Source organism: Diabrotica undecimpunctata, unplaced genomic scaffold (assembly GCF_040954645.1).
Source record: "Diabrotica undecimpunctata isolate CICGRU unplaced genomic scaffold, icDiaUnde3 ctg00000602.1, whole genome shotgun sequence".
NCBI lineage: Eukaryota > Metazoa > Arthropoda > Insecta > Coleoptera > Chrysomelidae > Diabrotica > Diabrotica undecimpunctata.
Genome location: NW_027311910.1, coordinates 87514 through 102232, shown reverse-complemented (window position 1 = coordinate 102232; position 14719 = coordinate 87514). Strand labels below are relative to the sequence as shown.

The 14719-nt window shown below is 33.5% G+C and overlaps 1 protein-coding gene across 1 annotated transcript in view; it reads left to right on the top strand.

Moving 5' to 3' along the window:
* LOC140431251 (trypsin-1-like) overlaps positions 1-14719 on the top strand; it is a 57982-nt gene that overhangs the window by 41733 nt on the left and 1530 nt on the right. The window contains exons 4-6 of the mRNA XM_072519187.1: positions 1173-1408; positions 8003-8178; positions 8581-8635. Coding sequence (XP_072375288.1) covers positions 1173-1408; positions 8003-8178; positions 8581-8635 — 467 coding nt within the window. The remainder of the gene's footprint in view (positions 1-1172; positions 1409-8002; positions 8179-8580; positions 8636-14719) is intronic.

Here is a 14719-nt window from a genome sequence, read left to right as displayed (position 1 = left end):
TCCCAAGTATTCAGTTTCCATCACTTGTTCTATTATTTTGTTATTTACGACTAGTTTACATCTTCTCGGTTTCGCTGATATCACTATCGCTTTAGTTTTCTCTGTTAAGATCTCCATGTTGTATATGAGCGCCGTATCTTCGAATTATTTAATTAATCTTTGTAGGTGATCTTCATTTTCGGCTGTTATTATGGCGTCGTCGGCGTAGCATATTATCCTTCTTATGAATGTCTTATAGATATATTAAAATATGTCGATGATAGTATAGTGACCTTTTTATATATATTTATTTATATATTTAAAAAATATATATTATATATATATATATATATATATATATATATATATATATATATATATATATACATTTATTTTAAATTTAAATATATATTGACAAAGTGGAAGACCAAAATTCACCTTCAAATACTCGGTGAAAACAACATCGAAACTAAAGATATTCCAATTAACCGGTGCCTTTTTCAGGGGGACCCGTTGAGTATACTTTGGTTGTGTTAAGCGATGAACCCACTATCTCAGCTACTTAACTCCAAAAAACTCAGGTTTTAGCATCAAAAACGACAATACTATTGTTGCAAAGCTTAATCATCTGCTGCATATGGATGATTTGAAATTAATAGCTTGCAGTTGAAACCACCTTTATCAGATGCTGAAAACTGTGGAAAGTTTTATTCATCATTCTCAAATAATATCAGTATGCACTTTGGACTAGACAAGCGCTGTATTCTAAATATAGTCAGAAGAAAAGTTTAGCCCGGAAGTTTCGATATGCAAGATGGCCAAAACATCAAGGCAATGGGTGAATGGGCAATGATATATACAAATATCTCGGGTAAAGCAGGCACCGAAAATTGTCCATAAACAAATGAAAACCGAATTAACTTCTAAATTTGTGCGAAGAGTAAGACAGCTAAATCGGTCATATAATAGTAAAAATCTGTTTAAGGCATTAAATACGTACGCCTGTTCCGCGCTTGGCTACTCATTCAATGAGTTGTCATAAAATTTAATATAGTCCAAAGTCTCTTATTATGTATCGCAGACGAAACTTGCACATTTCCTTTACGTCAATTATAGCATCTAAAGACTCTTATATTAAAAGTTAAGCCTATGTATGTATAGTTGTTAGTCATACTTCACTATTTTTTTTATAGATTTACTAAAGAAAAAATAACTGCAGTATTCCTGGACCACGATCGATCCAGTTCTTTTGAAACCAACACAATATCTCGAAAAGTTAAGAACATTTTCCGACATCGAGGATACAGCACAGGTGGGACGTATAACAATGATATCGCCATAATAGAACTGGATCAAGAAGTACCTCTTACAGGGATGTTGAGGCCGGTTTGTTTACCTCCAACGGGAAAAAGTTTTACTGGATTACAAGGTATTCATTTAGATAGATTTTAGATTTAAACTAAAATATTTTTCACCATTATGCAGTAAATCTACAAAATGAAAAGCATAGTATTTATTCATTGAATTATGAATTCCCATCCCTTTTCATTTATTGTTTCAAAATTCGAAAGGTATTTTAAAGGTTAAGAGTGCAGCTTTCGTATGCACTTTTTGTATTTTGCCGCAAATGAAGTCAGTTTTTATAAAGGTGTTTTATAAAATGAATTTTGAGTTTTTTCGATAGGACACTTTTATCTAAAGAAAAGACATTCTTAGCAAAATTCAGCTTGCTCCTATGGTTTTTAGAGGTACAATCTTTGAGCAAAACAAAGATAGTCAATATAAAACCATATATTAAAGAAAAGTAGATCACTGCTAGCTGCATATATTATTATCTAAGTCAAGTTATTTGTCTTCTTCAGATAAGCTAAAATTCTGGTTCCTTACACTCTTCTTGTTAACCTTAATTGTTAATTTCTTCGTAGCAATAGCTTTTCCTTTCTTGTTATTTGTTTTTTTTTAGAGGTACATTGTTCATTTTCAATTTCGAAATTCCCTTTGAGACACTTTTCATTTTTTTCTCTTCTGACTTGATTTTTATATGATCAAGGCAGCAGATAAGACAAAGTACTCGGTAAAGTACTCACGTCTAGACATCGCACTTTTGTATTTTTAAGATTCGAAATTCTGTTACAAGATAAATCTTGGAGGAGGAGTCACTTGTCGTTATTTCTCAGCATCGGGTGAAATTGAAATTAGAAGTCGGTCACTTCCCGCTTGATGGTGTAGGGCAACGTCGTGATCTTAAAAAATGTTCTCACCAAACATCGCCTTTTAGAAAGCCATAATGATTTCAGCTGTATGTTTTTTTGAGACGCAGACTTAATAGCTGGTGATCAGTATTCTGAAATGGTTTCAGAGCCAATTTTCAATCTCTTGTAATATGTTTTAAGAGGCCCCATGAATGCAAGATCCAGCGGCAGCATTTTGTGATGCCGAAAAATCCAACCTTTGTTTTGTCAGATGCTGTGAAACTTATTACCTTTACTAAGGCTAGGGCTCTGAGTTCAAGATTAATCTACTTTTTGTGTGAATGTATGGGTGACAAGTTCAAAACTCTTCTCTTGCGTATATAAGAATGATGATTATCTCGTGGGTAAATTTTTATTCGTTTCTGCGAACTGAGGCCAGAAGTTTTATTGCTTCCTAAAAATGGTAGTCAAGATTGACATATCTAGCATATTTTTAATAGACAACATGCTGAACTTGAGTCTTTAAGGAGAAAATACATCACCCTTCACAGCCTATGTCAAATAAACTCTTTCAAGAAAAAGTCGGTCCGTTTATATTCACAGGTAAAGAAGAAGAATGTCTCAGCATTTTCTACACTGTCATTATTTTTGGAAGAAAATTGTATAAATCCAAAGCCAGATGTATTTGTTGATATGTTTCTGCGCTTGGTAGGTCTTCATGACAGTTTTATCAAAAGATTTCATCACATAACTTGTTTACTGGTTATTAAAGTGTACAAAAAAGCTGTAAATAACATAGTTTTTAAAATTCCTTTCACAGGATGTAGTTAAATTAGTGATATATATTGAAAACTATTTATTGGAATAATAGAAAATGATAATAAGGTAATTATAATAATATAACAAATGATATACATTATTATGCTGAAAATGATGCCAATTAAATGCTTCATTAAATCAGGATAACGTTTGTTTGTTTTCAAGGAAACAAAAATAATAAAACATAAAAATATGTATACAGTACAAACACAAATTATATCTACATCCAACCCTACCATCTCCACCCCAATATATTTTCAATTATTCCACGTCAAAATTCTTTTCGGCAAGTGTTTTTCGACTTAAAACAAATCATGGGCGATTTCCATCGCACCTTGCTAAGCTGGGCATTATACAGTCATCGGCCTGTAGTTGTGATCAGAACTCTTACGGAGATCTCAACCATATATTCTTCGGTTGCAAAAAACATGTAAAAAAATCAGATGATTTAATTCGTAAACTAATTAAAATGAAATATTTTCTTCCATTAAATCTATCACACATTTTATTAACTGCCAATAGAAACACTTTAGAACTTCTAGTAAATTTTATTAAAGAAGTAAAAATAGAAATTTAAAGCAGCATAACCCACAACTTTGTATTCATATTATAAGAAAAGTTCTTTTTTCAACTTTCTGTGGCAAATGGACTTGATTCCGTGCCATTATCCTTCCACACACACCACACAAATTATATCAATAAAAAAAATTGGAAATTGTGAAAGGTAGACTATTTCAGTTTGAGATAAAGTTAATTTAACAAAAGCTTTTTACGGGATTAACAGGTCTTTAAATATGGTGCTCTAACATCAATCCGCTTTGGTTATCTATTCGTTATATATACATTATATACAGGGTGAGTCATGAGGAACTTTACATACTTCTACCATATGTAGAGTCCCTCAGGGAGCATATCATGTGGCCACTAAAAAATGTCAACTCCTCTTCTTTATTAATTAACAGGGTGATTTGTGTAATTGACCATTTATTTCATTTTACTGTAGTGTTTATACGGCTCATTTGATTTTTTAAATTTTTGCATGATACAGTACACTACTATCAAGCATTCGACTGGTATTAGCTAAACTAAAAAATTCCAGGACTGGCTTTGGAAAAATTAATTTAGGGATTCGTATTAAATATTACACCCTGTATAAATTTTTTTTAAAATGCAATAAGTGATTTTCAAACTACATAAATAGCCAATGAAAACGACATATGCGACAATGTTGTCGCACTTTTATTAAATTTTTAGTGAACGATCAAATCTTACCAAAAATAGAACAACCATAATGAAGTATCAAATTATAAGGTATTAATTTAAACAAATAAATTTCAAACATTTTAATTAAAATGAGTTCCTACAACATAATCTAATACGTAGAAAATCAACATCTTTACTGTCATTTTGTATTATCTCTACGATAGAATCAATTGTTTTTCAATTTTAAATTTTTACTCATAGATCGTATTGGGGCATTATTTTCGATAAATAATAAATTAAATTGATTAAAAAGTCAAACCTCTTGTATATGTTAGTTTTTGTTGATTGTAAATGATTAAAATTTTATGTCAAATAATAATACATTGCATCAACTGTACTAAATAAAAATAAATCTAAAAAAGTTTAAAATGAAGGTTGGCGTTGACCGTTTGACGTTTCTTGATATTTTATACCCATTGTCATTATTGTCATTATCAATTGTTATTTATGTGTACAAGAATACATATTTCTTCTGTCATATCTACGTTAAGTACATTGTGTTAGTTTTGGTAGAGCTTTTGTTACTTTCGTTCAAAATGCCACATCAGTTTTCGACAACAGAATATGCAGACATAATATTTGTTTATGGATTCTGTAATGGGAATGGTAGGGCTGCTAGTAGAGAATATCGCAGGAGATTTCCTAATCGTCGAATTCCCAGTCATCCAACATTTGGGTCAGTTTTTAATTATTTGCGAGAAAATGGCACTTTTCCTAGTGGAACAACATAGCGACATGTAGATGAAGCGCAGGAAGATGACATTATGGACGCCGTTACTATGAACCCTACAATAAGCACTAGACAAGTAAGTCGAGAACTCAATGTTACTCAATCAAAAGTAAGTGGAGTCTTACAAAAAAATAATCTATACCCATATCACATTCAAATGGTTCAGCGACTACATGCTGGAGATGAGATCGATAGGTTGGAATTTTGTAGATGGATTAACAATAATCGACCTACGCTATACAGGACACTATTTACAGATGAAGCCCAATTTACCAGAGACGGGATAAATAATTCACGAAATTCACATGTGTGGCCAGAAGAAAATCCCCATGCTATTCGAGAACGTCGTTCTCAGTTAAGGTTTTCGGTTAACGTGTGGATTGGTGTCATAAATAACCAATTAGTAGGTCCTCACTTTTTTGATGGTCCTTTAACAGGGCAGGTCTATTTGAACTTTCTACAAAATATTTTGCCGAATTTGCTTGCCAACGCGAACGTTGCTATCCGAGGGATGTATTTTCAGCATGATGGGGCACCCCCACACTTTTTACTGGCAGTGAGACAACATCTCAATAATGTTTATGGCAACAGGTGGATAGGACGTGCAGGTCCTATTTCGTGGCCTTCAAGATCCCCTGATTTCAATCCCGTTGATTACCATATTTGGGGACGATTGAAGCAACTAGTTTACGCAGTGAATATTAATAACCGACAACAATTAATTGATAGAATTATACATTGTTGTAATACTATTAGAAACGATCCCCAGAGTATCCGTAATTCAATACGTCAATTAACAATTCGGCAACAAAAATGTGTACAGGCTGCAGGGTTCCATTTCGAAAATCTATTTTGAATTATTTTTATTTTGTTACCATTATTGTATCCTTTCCAGTTCTAATTTATGGGTTTATCATAACTATGTACATATTTTTAGTTTTTTTTTAAATTGTTCTTCGTTATTGTTAGTAGTTACTGTTTTTTGTTGTGCAGTGACTCAGTATATCATTTCAATTAAAATGTTTGAAATTTATAACATTTGTTTAAATTAATTACCTTATAATTTGATACTTCATTATGGTTGTTTTATTTTTGGTAAGATTTGATCGTTCACTAAAAATTTAATAAAAGTGCGACAACATTGTCGCATATGTCGTTTTCATTGGCTATTTATGTAGTTTGAAAATCACTTATTGCATTTTAAAAAAAATATATACAGGGTGTAATATTTAATACGAATCGCTAAATTCATTTTTCCAAAGCCAGTCCTGGAATTTTTTAGTTTAGCTAATACCAGTCGAATGCTTGATAGTAGTGTACTGTATCATGCAAAAATTAAAAAATCAAATGAGCCGTATAAACACTACAGTAAAATGAAATAAATAGTCAATTACACAAATCACCCTGTTAATTAATAAAGAAGAGGAGTTGACATTTTTTAGTGGCCACATGATATGCTCCCTGAGGGACTCTACATATGGTAGAAGTATGTAAAGTTTCTCATGACTCACCCTGTATATATATATATATATATATATATATATATATATATATATATATATATATATATATCAAATGAATGAATATAAAATGAAACTAACAGAAACATAACGAATCGAGATTTTAATCATGATTGGTTATGGAGATAGAGTGAGGACTCAAGCAGAAGTTCGTAATTGATTTAATGCTAAATACCTTAATCGTGAATCAACAACTCCATTAACAGTAAGAAAAATTAACAAAAAAATTTAGAGCAACCGGCCATGTTAAAGATTTTCCCAGAAGTGGTAGAAAATCAATATCCGACAAGAAACTGGAGGTTGTACTGGCGTTTCAAGAAAATCCCCATACCAGTTCTAGGCAGGTCGCACTAGATAATAATGTCGACCAATCAACTGTTGTAAGAGTGCTAAAAAAGGAGAAGTGGCATCCATACAAAGTACATCTGGTCCAGGAACTATTGCAGAAGCAGAAGATGACTTTGATAGAAGAATCGAATTCTGCGAGACCGTTATGGAAAAATGTAACAGATATCAGGGTTTCATACACAAGGTACTTTTTTCTGATGAAACGTCTTTTATGCTGAACGGTCACGTAAATCGCCAGACATATTGATACTGGGCAAATGCAAATCCACATTGGATGGAAGTGACTATTGTCACTGTATAGTGAATAGGAAAGTGACAATTAATTTGTCGCCCTATTAGTTAAGCATTACATCATCTAATAAAATTTTTTTACCGATAGTTTCCCTTTGTAGACTATAACTTTAAATGATTGCATTTCCTGAGTGTCGCGTACCTATAGACGCAGAAACGGTGGCCAGGCCGGACACATAACCCTGGACAGAGAACCAACGATCAAGGTCGCTGCCCCCTTTTGTAGGTCATCAAAGATAAAACTAGTAAAGCTGTGCCAAACGTTATATCGTGCGATTAGGGCGGAGTGGTTGGATAGCTTGGGCGTCAGAGAGTACCCTGAAATTTACTAAATTGATGTGGGTGAGTGTGTGGGGATTGGAAAGCACTAGGTGGCATACAAACCATCTGACTCATTTAGCTACAGACTGTAACGAGAAAGTTACAAATACGTACAAGGAAATAAACACTTTTCAGTAAATAGATTAAAACGAAAGTACTCGATGAACACTTGGAATGTAGAGGAAGATGTACATTTTTTTGTGAATAGATTTTTCGTTATTTTATTCTCTTTGTTTTTGTGGTGTTAGTTTTTGAACTGGTGTGCAAGATTTATAAAATATGTACTGATATTATTAACTAGGTCAAATTTGACCTATCCCTTCATAATATATTAATCATTCTCTCAACATAAAGACAATTTTTATTTTTTGCCACAAAATCATTCCATTCAAACCATTCATTGAATCGGCGGTTAACTTTAACCCCTTTGCAAAATTTATTATCCACACCCTTTACATTACATTTGGAGTTTGGATGACCCGAACCAATAAACATTCTTCAATGACAATTTTCACAAGTTCGCAAAACTCGTATTTCAGGAATAGCGACGGGATGGGGAGCTACCAAACAGAACGGACAAACTTCCAACAAGCTGCGAGAAGTCAAGGTGCCGATAATGTCGAACATCGATTGCAGAAAAACGGGATACGGAAACAAGATAACGGATAACATGCTTTGCGCCGGTTATCAAGGAGGATTAAAAGATTCCTGTCAGGTATGTCATAAAAAATATTACAAAAGCGACAGTTATTTGGGTAAGTAGATAGTATAAAAAAAGGGGATTTCCGTATTGTATAGATTTTACCGGGGTTTTAAGCAGGTTGATATATTGAAAGAATTTAAGAATAAAAAGGTCATGAAAACGTTTATTTTTTTTATTTATGCACATTAAAAATCAGAACATTTTATATAACTTTTATACAAGATATAAAAAGATTTCTTGGACGGGTTAATAGATAAAGAAGATAGATAGATACTTATTGCAAAGTCAGAACAGTAGTAAATAAAAAAAATTACCAAGTTCAAGGAGCCTTGATGCTCTTTTAAATACAATTTTTTGTATTTTTTAAGAGAATTCAACATTTATCTAATCAAACATGTTTTGTTTTGACCTTAGGGCGATAGTGGTGGTCCACTACATACCAAGAACGGATCTTTCCACCAAATTGTGGGTAAGTAATGATAAAAATTTTAAACACACTAAATACACAGTAATACATTGCGCTCCAAAATTAACACATAATTTTAAAAACCCTGGTAAATCAAATAATTTTAATGTTTCGATTTTTGTGCTAATGTATTATTGTTACCCCCGGTATATTGTAAAATTTATCGAAAGAACGTTAAAAAACGCTGATGTTTTTACCATTTTTTGCAAAAAAATTAAAAACATGCTAATTGTGCTTCATTTTGTATCGAATTTAGTTGGGTTGGATTACGTTGTGCTGAAGAGGTTTTTTAAGTTTATTAAGTGTTTTTTCTTTGAAATGAACCACCAGCAGCAAGAAAGTTGTCAGAAAGTTTCTGTTTTAGAATCTTTACTCTTCGCGAAGAAGGAGAACTCGCTGAACGTTTTAACGTCACCCAGTCAACCATTTAAAGAGTGTTAACACGTTTTTCTGTTACTGGAAGTAACTCGAGAAGACCCGGTCAAGGCCGTAGAAGGGTTACAACTCCTAATCTAGACCGGTTTTTGACACTTCGTATACTGAGACAAAGGTTTGCTACCAGTACTTCTCTACAAAATGAATTTTTGAATCATTATAACTTTAGAATCAGCCAAAATACGATTAGAAGAAGACTTGCCGAAAACGACCTACAACCTGGAAGGGCACCAATTGGCCCAATTGGCCCATTATTGACCAAAGACCATAGAAGGCAAAGATTGCATTTTGTTCGTGAACATGTTGATTGGAATAATCACCATTTGGGAAGAATATTATTCACCGATGAATCCAGGTACTGTCTTTTTTCTGATGACAGGATAAACCGACTGTATAGAAGGCCAGGCCTGGAGAACGCTACGCATAGTGTAACACCGTTGGCGTAGGGACTGTACAGTATGGCGGCGGCTCGGTAATGGTGTGGGGTGGGATTATTTTAGAGGCTCGTACGGAATTAGTTAGAATAGATCGCGGTCCGCTTACATCGTAAAGGTATATTTTAGAAGTTATTTTAGAAGAGCATGTCGTGCCATTTGCACCATTTATTGGGGATATTTTCATGCTTATGCAAGATAATGCCAGGCCACACACGGCAAGAATTGTTCAGCAGTATCGTCAGGAGGTTGGAATTCCTGCCATGGATTGGCCTGCGAGAAGTCCTGACCTCAACCCAATAGAACATGTTTGGGACATCATAGGCAGACGACTACGACAATTACCTAATGCACCAAACACATAAGATGAACTGTTTTTGCGGTTGGTTGAAATTTGGGATCAAATTGATCAAGAAGAAATCAGAACGATTATTCTCAGTATGAGAGATCGTTGTCAAGCAGTAATAAATGCCAGAGGAGGCAATACTCGATACTATTACACGGTACTAGTATTTTCTTCAACTTTAAAAATTTCAATTTCGTCATTAATTTATATTGTTATTTTGTTTAGATCAGTTGTTTGTTTAGATGTTTAGATTTATGATGTTATATTGTTAATTTCAATACATTTTTTGTAAAAAAAGAAAAGTTTTTTATTTAAGATGTTCTAAGACAACCTAAAAGCAGAAAAGAACAAACAAAAATTTTTTCATTACAACTCAAAATAAGAATTTTAAAATTATGCGTTAGTTTTGTAGCGCAGTGAATTTGCAAGTTTTGGATTGTATAGTCCCTTTAACATATATTGTAGAACGCTTTAAATGCTGCGACGTTTGAGGAATGTACTGTTTAGCAGATACGATATGTCCTGATTTAACGGTACATACTTAAGTAATATTATAAATACTTGTAATTACATTTTAAATTACCAGAACAACCAGCCACCGCACTATATCTTAAAGCAGAACTATTAAAGCCTACAAATCTGAGCGTTCTACTATATTTCTTACCGCAACCGTGTTTTAACTCGTAATAAAGAACGTGATTAAAGATTTTTAACAGTTCTTTTAATACAAATTTTTTAAGAATAGTTTCTATTGATGTATGATTTAAAATATTTGGGAAACATAGTCGTAATAAAGAACGTGATTAAAGATTTTTAACAGTTCTTTTAATACAAATTTTTTACGAATAGTTTCTATTGATGTATGATTTAAAATGTTTAGGAAACAGGCTTTTAACAGTTTATGATTTTCTGTTCGGTGTTTTAAGTCTGATGGTGGATGTTTTGTAAGTAGTTGAGTTTTAGTTGAAATTATTTAAAGGAAGACAAAGCTACAATGGTAGTGGACAGATTTCGCATTGACAAACTGACATAACGCTTACATAAAGATAAGATAATAGAAACCTTCACCGACATAGTTGCGTTCTTGTATGTATTGGAAATTAACCTTGTATATCGGTAGTTAATGCTACATGCTTGTAGTGCTTTCAGGATTTTGTCAAATTATACCGTGTTAAAAGCTTTACTGAAATCTATAAAAACCAGAACGAGTGGTCGATTGTATTCGATAGTCTTTTTTATTACCATTTTAATGCTCTGTAGGTGATGATTTGTTCCAAATCCGGTACGAAATCCCGTTTACTCTATTGGCTTGTAAAAATCAAGTTTTTTCTCAAGACCATTCGTTACTATTCTTGTAAGGAGTTTGTATAGGTGATCAAGAAGACTTATAGGTCTGTAGTTTTCTAATTCATGGAGATCTCATTTTTTATATAATAGAATTACATCAGCATTGTGCCATTTGTCGGGTATATTACTGTCCAAAAGGCACATGTTAAAACGTTTTTTTATTTCCTTAAGTAGGCAAGTGCTACACATCTTCGCCTGGAGATTTGTTATTCTTAGCTCTTCTTAGGTTAAACACAGACAGGGCGGTTTGTGCCGCGTCGGGGCACCGCGGCGGTGTTGAAAGCGGTCTCTCGTCTATGGACTTATGTTGTGCAACACAGACGAGCCGTCATTCGTCAGCTCGTCGCGTCGGCCGCCGCGCGACCTATGCTGAGTACCATGCGCCGTCGGCGGTTGTATGACTTCTGGCGGCACATCAGTAATAGATATCTCGTGCTTCAACATAGACGTGTGACTGTTTTGCAGCGGTTTTATTTGGTTGCTTTTGTGACTGTTTGCCAAATTTTGTATATATTATGGAAGCTATAGATATCGATAAATTAATTAAAATTTATTTTATAAAATGTATTTTTCCTATATTTTTTTTGTATTAAAAAAAAAATACAACAAACGGGAGAAACATTGTTAAAAACTAAATAAACAAAACACATAAATAATGCATACATAATAAAAATCACAAAACATGCGCAGTCAACGAGTTAAAATTACAGATATATTTTTAAGATGCTTAAAAAGTATGTGACAGCTACATAGTTAACTTACCTTAGTGTTATTATTAGTTTTTCTTCTGGTGATATGCTTTCTCTCATATGGGTGTCATTTCTTGAACATGGCTCTTTAATAATTTCTAATAGCTCTTGAAAAGATTGCTTAGACATTCGGATAAAATTAAAAAACTTTTCTGGGTCATCTTTAATTTCTTTAACTAACGTGTAAAACATTCTTTCATTTTTTCGTTCATTCACTATGGCATGTATCCAATACCTGCGTTTCTTCTTCTTCTTTGATCTAATATGAAGTGAACTTGCACTTATTAGGAAAAACAAATCTTCGTCACTTTCACTAGGTGATTCTAGAGACATCATTATACCATTCTACGTCAAAAACTCGACTAAATTTGACAACACCGAATACAATGGCAAAACTACTGCCACTGTTAAACCGTCTAATGTGTTTTAAGTCGCGCGGCAGCCGACGAGGCGCAGACGCGGCGCAAACCGCCCTGTCTATGTTTAACCTTAGAGTTAGTTTTATTTCGTCTATTGTGATTTTCCTGTAGTAGTTCTGATCCTTGGTTGACAATGCCCTTTTTCCTTGTTAATATTTCTGGTACTTGATTTTTTCTGCTATTTGCTTTATGTTGGCTTGTGTACATAAATTTGTAGAAGTCTTCAACTATTGAGTTGACAGAGAAGGGTTTCCTCTCTATTGGTTGTAAGATGACCACCATTTATATCTTTAATATTTACTATTTGCCTTGTCCTCGTTCTTAGTCTTTTTCTCAATACTTTCATACTTCTATTGTTCTCAATGGTATGTTCGATTTGTTCTTGGTTGTATTTTTGGGTGTCTTGTCAACAGCTTAGGATATTTCTTTATTTAATTTTTGTAGTTCGCCGCTTTAGTTTCCGTATCGTTTCTCATTTCTTTTCTTTTCTGCATTAGTTGCCTGGTATTTTGGCTAATCGTCTCTTCTTTTTGAGTTCTAGGACAAAATTTGTTTTGACTTTCCAGTAAGGCATTTGTTAATTTATTAACAACTATGTCGGTGAAACTACATAAAAACACGGATCATATCCCAATCGGCAGAGGAGTCCAACAGGGTGATACCTTAACGCCTAAACTGTTTACTGCAGTACCAGAATATACTTGTAAAAAAATTAACTGCGAAGAGAAAGGCCTGAACATTGACGGTAGAAGATTAACACATTTAAAATTCGCAGACGACATTTAAAATGGAAAGGCCAATGCTAAGTATATCGCTTCGTGACCGAGTTATAAATGAAGACTTAAGACGAAGAACAGGAGTTACCGATGTAATTTCCCGAATTTCTACACTGAAATGGTACTGGGAAAGAAACGTCGCCCGAATCAGTGATGAAAAGTGGATGAAAATATTGCTTGAGTGGAGGCCAAGAATAGACAAAAGAAGTAGTGGAAGATCCTCCTACTCGTTGGAATGACTATCAAGAAAATGTCAAGAAATTAGATGAAAAGTGCTCAAGATAGAGCATAATGATAGGATGATGCTGATGAATAGAAACATTCATCAAGTTCTTGACTACTAGCAATGGAACTTGCAAAGGAAAGGTTCAAATGCGAATTGCTTTGACCAAAAACGCGTTTAGTAATTTAACAAGCATGTGAAATGATGAATCAATCTCCTAAACAACTAAACACGCGTAGTAAAAACATTAGTATTCTCATTACTTCTTGTGTGTTTCTATAGGTGCTTCCATAATGTTGTGGTCCCTAGATCCTTAGTTTAGTAATAGATTTGGTAAATAAATGCAAATAGTCTTACAAAGTATTTTTTTAACTTGCTAAAAGGTATGTAATGGTAAGCGAACAACTATTTATCAAAATAACCCACTCTTTTGCAATGCTATGTGTCCAATATCAAATCTTCATAATTCATATCCGAAATTGGACAGTATAATTTTATCACCCAGTAGACAGAATGAATCTATTTGTTATTAAATACACACACGTAGTTAATTAGGTTACATACACATTTGGTCAATTATAAATAATAATTTGGACATCAGTCAAAAGTACTGACAAAGTTAAACAATTTACATAAATTAAATACACATATCACGCTAGGTACACGAAAAATATTGACCCAAATAGAATTTATATAAAACTAATACCTCTTGACTAGAGAAGCATTCAATCAATATTCACTCAACGAACATATAGTCTTCAACGATCAACTTCATCAGTCTCTACTCAAAGTAATCCCGGGTCTACACCCATAGTGTACGTCTCAACAATAAACTCTGCTACTATTATTTGGTGTTTCCATTACAACAGAACGAACATCTTCACTGAGCCAACGAAGGGAATTTGTTCACTATGCCTAATCGCTCAACACTTGTGTTTATTTAATCGTAGCTCGATGTGTGTTTATTTACTTGTAAAGGCCAGTGCCAATACCCTCTCGGTTCAACTGAGCTATTACTATTTCAGATTATATATTATAAGATTTTAGATAATAATTAGGAGAAATCATCTCAATTAACTTGGACTTAATGTGCCTGCAGTAAGTTGTCGTTCCATCGCTTTCGTAGTCCTCTTACTGATGGTCTTTCTATTGAGAAGCCGTCTTTACTACTCTCTTTGTTGTCTTCGGCATATGTGATCCTTCCGTTCTACTCTTCTATTTCTTACCCAGTCCTTGATATTCTCCACCTAGCATCTACGTCGTATATCTGTACCCTAGTGTTTTTCCATCAATTTTTATAAATGTTTTCATCTCTGCTGTTTCTAACATCCTTTTTGTCCTCTCTGTGCCAGGTCATG